Source organism: Prionailurus viverrinus, chromosome X (assembly GCF_022837055.1).
Source record: "Prionailurus viverrinus isolate Anna chromosome X, UM_Priviv_1.0, whole genome shotgun sequence".
Taxonomy (NCBI): domain Eukaryota; kingdom Metazoa; phylum Chordata; class Mammalia; order Carnivora; family Felidae; genus Prionailurus; species Prionailurus viverrinus.
In genome coordinates, this window is record NC_062579.1 from 74,904,579 (window position 1) to 74,914,543 (window position 9,965).

Consider the following 9,965-nt stretch of genomic DNA (forward strand, 5'->3'; position numbering starts at 1 on the left):
GGAATCCACTGGTGACTGTGAGACGGGTCCAGTATTCTCCTATTAATATGTGAACATACTGAGCAGTTCAGAAGCAACAATTGAGTAAACACCACAACTTGCTGTCCTGGTGCCATCTCTCACTGAGCTCACTAGATGAGCATGTCTTCCCAACATGGGGAACTGGATTAGGGTCTGTCTGCTCATGGCCATGGTGTTGATCAGTCTTCTGAGGTTCTGAATCACCCAAGAAAGTAGAAAATTTCTGTCCCCACAACATTTAACTCAAGACAAATCAGAGACATATTTGCTCCCTTTGTCTGGATGGTTGTCTTCTCATTACAAGAAAACAATGAGAAATGACTTTTAACATCTGAATCTGCCACCAAGAGAAAAAGATGGTACCCAATTGTGTTTGTCAGGATAGGTTAATAACATAGCATACAATTCTAATTTTTCTTTGGATTAATGTATTAGCAGTTTGTATTAGCAGTTTATCTTCTTTCATAAAACAGTCCAACACCGGTATTACTTGTCAGGTGGTTGTCATGGATACCTTTCCTGTAAGTGGGGATATAGGGATCCAAGTCCTTACACCTTGTGGCCCTGATATTCCCTTGAGCCTCAGAGCCCTATGATCAATTTTTCTGTTGGCAGAGAGTGAGGGAATGGAGTGTTTCTGGGCAGGCTTTTACTGGTCATGTGTAAAAGTGGCAAACATCACTTTTTTCCACATTCCATTGGATATAACACCATTACCCAGGGTTTTAGTTAGAATTCCAAAAGCAGAGAGGGAGGGGAGGGTGGGTGATGGATATTGAGGAGGGCACCTTTTCGGATGAGCACTGGGTGTTGTATGGAAACCAATTTGACCATAAATTTCATATTAAAAAATAATAATAATAAAAGAAACAAATAAAAAAAAAGCCGAACTTAGGTGCTGATTGTTTATTTGGGAGGTAATCCTAGAAAGCAACAGTGAGGTAGGAGGCAGAATGGAGTCAAGAAAGATGTAAAGCCAATATATTGGGGCATTTTTGACATTATAGCTGAAGGTAGGTAATGGGGACTAGGGCTGGCTGGGACCTCCGAGAAGCATACAGAATGACTCCCAGAATTATCTGTCCAAAGGTTGGGAGGCTGGTAGATTTATTCATCACTCCGTGTTCTGTTGGTTAAGAGTTGTTCCTGGTTGCATTAATTCCTATGCAATTCAGGGACGGGTTTGTGTGGGAGTTCCGAGGACTGCTTGAAGCTAATGAGAAGAATTTGAAGCAGGAAAGTGAATGAAGGTGACCTTTTTGAGGTAGGACACTGCTGCTATCAATGCGAGCTCACAGGGAACTGTACATGACAGCTGTGGATGTGTGCCAAGAAGATGCAATAGGAGGCACCAATATTGCTTGCTACACATGGACTTGACCTAATTACAAAGGGAGGGTAAGCAATGTAGTGCGCAGAGGAAAAGAAAATTGGAAACAATATAAATTTTTATAAAGTAGAATATTTAAATAAATTTAATACAATAAGATAAATACAATTTATATAAATTATGAAGCACGTTAGCTAACGGAAAGTTCTCTATAACACGTTTTAAAGGGAAAAGAATCAATTGCAGAGCAAGTCAAATAATGTAATCCTGGATTTCACGAGTGAGATCTGCATTTGGGGAACCATAATTGTATATATTTCATGACCTAGTTGAAATTAGCAAGTAATAGAAAATAGAAAAGTGATGAGGTCCAAGAATTAAATTAAACTCTGGGCCATCCAGTTTTAGGAGGGCAAGGGATATATATATATATTCTCTTGATAGATGATAGATAGGAAGGACTTTTGGACTGCTTTTTTAAAAAAATATATGAAATTTATTGTCAAATTGGTTTCCATGCAAAACCCAGTGCTCATCCCAACAGGTGCCCTCCTCAATGTCCATCACTCACCTACCTTTACTTTTGTACATAGGAGAAAATATCCCTACATTACATGCTTACATATATATTCCCTGAAACTTGATTTCAGTAATTTAAACTATTTCAAAAAGTGTATGAGAATTCCCATTTCTTCACCCCACCTCTATACCTGTCATCTGAATATTTAATGAATCAGAATATTTAATAAATTTAAATATTCATTTCTAACTGATAAGTGTGTTTCCATGTCTGTGATTTGTATTGAAATTGAGTCTCTCCTCTTAAAAACTGAGAACAAACTGAGGGCTGATAGGGGGTGGGAAGGAGAGAGGGTGGGTGATGGGTATTGAGGAGGGCACCTGTTGGGATGAGCCCTGGGTGTTGTATGGAAACCAATTTGACAATAAATTTCAAATATTAAAAAAAAAAAAAAAGAAATTGAGTCTCTCTCTCTCTCTCCACACATATACACAGAGCCATTTTAAAATTTTTTCTTCCATGAATTTTTTGTTCATTTTATTGAGTTCTTTCTATACTTAATTTTTGTCAGGTAATAGGTAATAAAAAGTTATTTCAATACTTTTTTTACTTGAATTCCTTAAATTATTAGTGAGAACTTTTCTTGTAATTATTGACCATCCACGTTTCTTTGTGCACTGTTTACAAATTTTGTTTATTTTGCTAATTTTCTGTAGGGTCTCTTGAGGCACTAATACCCTTCACTCACAGACAGATTTATTATTTCAACAGATATTTATTAGGTATTTATTATTTGCCAGACACTCCAGCCAAACACCGTATCCCAGATCTTTCTTCTAAGATGTAGATGCTTATATTTACTAGAAATGCCCATTTAGAGAAATAAAGGTATTAGTACCCATCCAGAAATGCATGAATTGTCAAGGGAAACATACACTGGTCAAAAAACATTCATCCCTAAGTGCTGCATGACTACAGAGTAAAAAGGAAGCAATGTGTAATTTGAGGAGACCACTCGCTCAGGAATAGTCTTTTTGTCATCTCTGTACTAATGGCAAGATTTTTAAAAAATTACATGTTTCTGAGCTTTCATTTACTCATTTTCATAATGGGAATAATTATATCTATATTTTAAAGAGCAAAAAAGCAAAATATTTTTTTTACTTTTTAAATATGAAATTTATTGTCTAATTGGTTTCCATACAACACCCAGTGCTCATCCCAACAGGTGCCCTCCTCAATACCCATCACCCACCCTCCCCTCCCTCCCACCCCCATCAACCCTCAGATTGTTCTCAGTTTTTAAGAGTTTCTTATGGTTTGGCTCCCTCCCTCTCCAACCTTTTTTTTTCTTCCCCTCCCCCATGGTCTTCTGGTAAGTTTCTCAGGATCCACATAAGAGTGAAAACACATGGTATCTGTCTTTCTCTGTATGACTTATTTCACTTAGCATAACACTCTCCACTTCCATCCATATGGCTACAAGATGCCATATTTCATTCTTTCTCATTGCCACGTAGTATTCCATTGTGTATATAAACCAAAATTTCTTTATCCATTCATCAGTTGATGGACATTTAGGCTCTTTCCATAATTGGGCTATTGTAGAAAGTGCTGCTGTAAACATTGGGGTACAAGTGCCCCTATGCATCAGCACTCCTGTATCCCTTGGGTAAATTCCTAGCGTGCTATTGCTGGGTAATTGGGAAGATCTATTTTTAATTGTTTGAGGAACCTCCACACTGTTTTCCAGAGTGGCTGCACCAGTTTGCTTTCCCACCAACAGTGCAAGAGAGTTCCTATTTCTACACATCCTCTCCAGCATCTATAGTCTCCTGATTTGTTCATTTTAGCCACTCTGACTGGTGTGAGGTGCTTTCTGAGTGTGGTTTTGATTTGTATTTCCCTGATGAGGAGCAACATTGAGCATCTTTTCATGTGCCTGTTGGCCATATGGATGTCTTCTTTAGAGAAGTGTCTATTCATGTTTTCTGCCCATTTCTTCCCTGGATTATTTGTTTTTCGGGGGTGGAGTTTGGTGAGCTCTTTATAGATTTTGGATACTAGCCTTTTGTCCGATATGTCATTAAAGCAAAATATTTCAAGGGTCATACACAGCATATGGTACATTTGGTACTTCACAGATGTTAGTTTCCCTCCTTTCTCACATCCATCTTTCCTTTAAAGGAGATCCCTTTGAGATAATCCAAATAGCATGATTATATTATATATATATAATATATTATAATTATAATATATAATATACATAATATGTAGATTATACATATATAATACACATATAATATACATATATACATATATATAATATATATTATACATGTGTATATATTACTATATTATATGTATATATGTATGTATTATATGTATATGTGTATGTATTATATGTATATATGGATGTATTATATGTATATATGTGTATATTATGTATACTATATTATGTATGTATCCCATGTAGTTTAACAATTTTCCAATATCTTCATTTTGAAACAATGTATTATTATTACAGACATTCACATTAAAATAAGCCAGAATGGGTTTAGTAGACCATGTTTACTTGAATTAGCTTCCCGGTGCTATTGTAATAAACATAAACTTGAAGGCCTAAAACAATACACATTTATTCTTTTCCAGCCATGGAAGCCCTAAGTCCCAAATCAGTTTTACCAGGCTGAAATCAAAGCTGTTGGAAGTTTCTAGGAGAGGCTCACTTTTGGAGTCTCTAGGGAAGACTCCATTTTTTCTTGCCTCTTCCAGTGTTTATAATTGCTTTCCTTGGATCATAGCTCCTTCCTCCATCTTCAAAGCCAACAGCTTAGCATCATACTTCAGTTGTCACATTGCCACCTTCTGTAGTAAAGGTAAAATGCAGATGAAGTTGTGTTGACTTCTCATTCTACGAACACAACTTCTAATTTAGATCAAATTATTTTTCTTCTAATGTAGTTAAAGAAACCTTGAATTCCAAGTTTTTGTGTGCATGTTTAAAAACCAGAATGATAGCTGATAATATGTTGGCTCTATTAACAAAAGCATTCAGCAAACGATTATTAATAGTTTAAAATCAGCATCATCCTATGATTAAAACAGAAAATCAGTAACTATAGTGATTTGATATTACTTTAATCAAATTTATGGAATAATAATAATAAAATATTTTTTGAAGTTCATATTCATGAAAAGGAAACATCCAGACTTTTTATGAATGGCACTGTGAATTTAGTTAAAAAATTCAACATTGAGAATAAATTTTTTTGTTATATGGTGATAACATGAACACACATTTTGGTTGAGCAAAACACTGTAGAAACATCAATATTTTAGTAAATTAAGAAACATGAAGAGAAAATAATTAGAATTAGTTGTGTCACATACATAATTCATTAACTGTGTAAACAAGATGTATTTTGCAAATGAAAATAGAAATGGTGGTTTCCCATATTTACACATAAAAACACTCATGCACACATATACTCTGTGTGTGTGTGTGTGTGTGTGTGTGTGTGCGTGTGTGTGTGTATGTGAGAGAGAGAGAGAGAGAGACTACACAGTAGAAGCTACAACTTGGCAATTTTCTACTTCTCTGGTTGGGTAGTGGTTTCACAATGTGAAAGACAGAAAGGGAAAAACATAGGTTACTAAAAAGAGTGTTGTGAACCAAGGGTTATGATGAGTCCATGCATCTGTGGTACATTTAAAAAATGACGAATGCTTCCTTTTTTGCTTTGTAGCTGTCTGACACTCTAAATAAGAAGAGGTCAAATATTGGAGTGCAAGTTTCAAGTGTGAAGAGAAGTGAAGGGAGAAGGTGAGAAGGAAGTTGGTGAAAGCAGTTTGGGGTATACGGATTTTGAGGTTCCTCAGGGACATTCAAGCAGTGGTAGCCAATAGTTGGCAAAGAGGGTCTAAAGCTCAGGGGAGAGGATAGCCTGGTGATGGAGATTGGAGAATCATCTGTGCTTAGAGGGAAATGAACAGAAATAACTCAGGGAGAGAGAACGTGTGGACTGAGGAGAGAGGAGGCCCAGGAACACAGCTACTCAAGGTGGCAGCTCTACTTTGGCGGACACTACCACCAGAGCTCTGGAGTCTGGCAGAGCCTGTCTTGAAAGCAGCCTGTGGGATTCCGTTGCTGAGTGCTCTCGGCAAAGTCGGGTACTCTCCCTGCGATCAGCTGTCACACCTGGCAATGACGTACCTCTCAGAGGGATGCTGTGTGAGGACCTGAGATGCGCGCCAGGTAAAGCACCTGCGGTAAAGAAGCCTCTGGGCTGCCCTCTCGGCGACCCCCTTTTGCCACACTGCTCCCCACCGTCTGTGGCTGGCTGGTCCCTACGGGATGGGGATGAGGGGGCGGAGCGGGGTGGGGAACCGAGCTTGGGTGACGCGGCGCTCACGTGACCGGTCGGGCGCCGACGTGGGCAGCAGCCCCCGCGCCCGCCTGCTCACCCACCCTGCGGTCCGGTGCCTGCGCTGTCCGCTCCCGTCGCCCGCGCAGAACCAGCTCCCTGAGCTGCCCGGGCGGCGGGCGAGGGGCCGGCGGGCTTTGGCGAGCCCGAGGAGGCACAGGGCTGCCCCGGGCCCCGCAGGTCCCTCAGGTCGGTGTGAAGGTGGGTGCTGCCGGTGGCCCCGGGCAGGGGTGGAGGTGGATGGGAGTAGGATCTGGGAGCAGCGCGGGGTGGGGAGGGGTCCGGGAGGTTGGGGAGGAGGGGGACGCGGCGGGGAGGTGGGCAGGTGAGGAGGGAGCATCTTGCAGCAGGCTCTGTCGCCTCCTCGACGCCCCTCCTCTGCGCTCTCCATACATTTTTGGACCTGAAATGGGAGGGGGGCGCCCCCGCAGTGCGACAGTGAAATGTAGACAGACATATTCTAGAAATAACCCCCTCTCACACTCTGCACCTAAGTGGAAATATTGACCTCCGCAAAAAGAGGGTGAGGGCGGGCGGCTTGTCTGCAGGGGAGGGGGTCACAGAGATCCAAACAGTTTGGACAGCATCCTGGTCTGGAGCCTGAGGCCTGGAAAGTAATGGCGGCTGGGATGCGGGGGAGGTAAGTGAGGGAAATGTTGCATGAGGAGGGCCCAGATTCAGGAAAGAAACATCAATTTGCTGAGAGCAAATTGCTGAGACGCCCTGCCCCTGTCTCCTGTCTGTCTGCAGGTCTGTGTGTCTGTCCCCAGCACTCTGCAAGACTAGAAAAATAGGAAGAACCTGTTCAGAATCCCTGCGGGTGAGTGAAAGGAGGGAGGGACACTGGACAAAAACAGTGAGGGGAGGGTGTAGAAAGCACAGCTTGGACAGAATTTGAGAGCCCCACTGCCCATCCCCCACCACATATATTGCACACACCCCACCACGCTTTAGGATGGTAGAGAAGATGGTAGGGCCTGCCAAGGAAATGGTTGGCTCTCAAGTGTGGGATGAATTGTGGGGTAGAGGGTGGGCAGAAGACACACTTGGAGGGCTGGGCCAGGTCAAAGGAACCCAGCCAAGGGGAAAGATGCCAGTACTATCAGGACCTGCATTCCACCTCCAAGCCCTCAGTCTCCCTTGTCTTCTTTATCTTCTCTTCCCCTTACCACTTCACCACACCCCCCAGTACAGGAAAAGAAGGGGAAATCTCAACATGGAAAAACTCTACAATGAAAATGAAGGAAAGCTGGAAATCGAGGGAAAGCCAGAAGACGAAGTAGATACAGAAGATGAAGGAAAATCAGATGAGGAAGAAAAGCTGGAAGTGGAGGGGAAGCCAGGGCATGAGGGAAAGCTCCAGAATGAGGGACAGCCAGATGATGAGGGACAACCAGAAGACGAGAAAAAGCAAGAAAAGCAGGGCAAGTCTGAAAATGAGGGAAAACCACACAGTGAGGGCAAGCCAGAATCCCTGGCAAAGGCTGAGAGTGAGTCGCGGGCTGCCGAAAAGCGCCCAGCTGAAGATTATGTGCCTAGGAAAGCAAAAAGAAAAACAGACAGGGGGACAGACGATTCCCCCAAGGACTATCAGGAGGACTTTCAGGAAAGGCACTTGGGCAGTGAGGAGATGATGAGAGAATGTGGAGATGTGTCAAGGGCTCAGGAAGAGCTAAGGAAAAAACAGAAAATGGGTGGTTTTCATTGGATGCAAAGAGATGTACAGGATCCCTTTGCCCCAAGGGGGCAACGGGGTGTCAGGGGAATGAGGGGCGGAGGTAGGGGCCAAAGGGGCTTACATGATATCCCATATCTTTAATGTCTTTGGCGTTCATTTCTGATTTCTCTAATGAGAATATTGCTGATCCTGCTGTTCCTGGCAGGCATTTGCCAGGCTATGTGCTTTAAATTTAGGCTGATACTTTGCTTTAGGTGTCACTCTTGGTTACCAGCAGCCTTTTGATCCAACTACAGTGTTCTCTGTCTTTTAGTAGGGGATTTTCACCCATGTGCATGGAAAAGATGTTCATGGTACATTGTAAAATAACAATAAAGATAAAACCATTTGCAGAACCATATATACAGTATCAGCCCATTTTTGTAAAAATATATTGGCATAATGCATTTGTTCACAGAGAAGACTCTGAAAGTGTGTTACACTAAAAAGTAGACAATATTTTTTCCTGTATGGTAGTCAAAGTAGGGCTCACCTTTACTCAAAAATGAGTTCAACCACATCATGGTTTGGTTAGGTACCTCTGTGCCATTCCCCTGTGTGCATGCCCATCCCCATGTCTTTCCCTAGTTGTAACCATGTCAGTGATCACCGCTGCTCCTCCTGAGTCCTGTACCATCCTATGGCTCCCACCATGTGTGATTCTTTTTATTTGTTCACTCGTCTCTTTTTCCTAAAGGATATATGAATTATGTTTTTTATAATTAAAAAATAACTAAAACCAGAAAATAATACATGATTGAACTGTTTAATGAGTTTAAGAGGGCAGTGAAGATACTTAAAATTCCTGTTGTTAGAACATATGATAATAGGTAAAACTCCCATTTTCTGGGACTAATAGCTAGAGGAATCCACCTGGCAGTTAGACCCATTTCTGTAAGGGTCAGTGTTATCATTTGTGATATGGGGATATTACTTGCTTCATGGGCCTGCCAAGTGGATCAGATGAGGTACTGAGGATGTGAGCTGTGTTGTCACCCAGCCTCTACCAGATACTTAAGGGAAAAATGGCTCCCACACCATTCCCATGCAAGAACAGGTATGTGAATGGAATCAGACACTTGGAGCAGGACTGAGGGAGGTCTCACTTGTGCCTGGTAACAAGTCTAGGCAGCTAGAACATGAATGCAATTGTCTCCTGGATACTTCCATGTCCACTGAGCTCTGTGCCCTTTCTCCTGGGTACTGTACTCATTACTGATACTGTCTAATGAGGAGGAGGCCTTAAGGTGCCAAAACCCTATCAATTTCTCTAGAACAAATGCCCACCCACCCTTGACCCTTATAGAAGTGTGGGTGGGCTTTTTCCCACTTGAATTACAATTATTCAGTTACCTGTTAGCAGCTGAATGCTAGTGCTACTTGGGACTCTAATATCTGTTATTTTTAGCAAAATGACCATTTATGTGTATTTTTTAGTTTGTGTGTTTTTGCATGCATGAATATCCTCGTCAAATTCAGATATCGCAAGCTAGACCAGGAAAAAAAATATATCTGTATGATAAAAGCTGTGCTATTCTTACAGGTTAATATCTGCAAACTCTCTTTCCTAGGTTGAATTCTCTCCCAGGAAACTTGTCAGGCCCCACATAAGCAATTCAGCAGACCCTTAAACATATTTAATTTTTAGGTCCTTATTCATGAACATGTTGTGTATAGATCAGCTGCATCAGTATCACCTGAGAGTTAATTAGAAATGCAAAATATCACGGGGTGCCTGGGTGACTCAGTCAGTTAAGTGTCTGACTCTTGATTTGGGTTCAGGTCATGACCTCATGGTTCATGATTTCAAGCCCCACATTGGGCTCCACACCAACAGTACGGAGACTGCTTGGGATTCTCTCTCTCTCCCTCTCTCTCTGCCCTTCCCTTGATTGTGCATGTTTTTTCTCTCTCTCTCTAAAAATAAATAAATAAGCTTAAAAAAAGAAA

The 9,965-nt window shown here is 41.6% G+C and overlaps 1 protein-coding gene across 1 annotated transcript; it reads left to right on the plus strand.

Moving 5' to 3' along the window:
• Positions 1-5,947: 5,947 nt before the first annotated feature.
• TCEAL6 (transcription elongation factor A like 6) lies at positions 5,948-8,067 on the plus strand. The gene is given in 4 exon segments (XM_053447914.1): positions 5,948-6,129; positions 7,049-7,118; positions 7,488-8,036; positions 8,038-8,067. Coding segments are annotated over 4 exon segments (660 nt in total). The 5' UTR covers positions 5,948-6,118.
• The last annotated feature ends 1,898 nt before the right edge of the window (positions 8,068-9,965 follow it).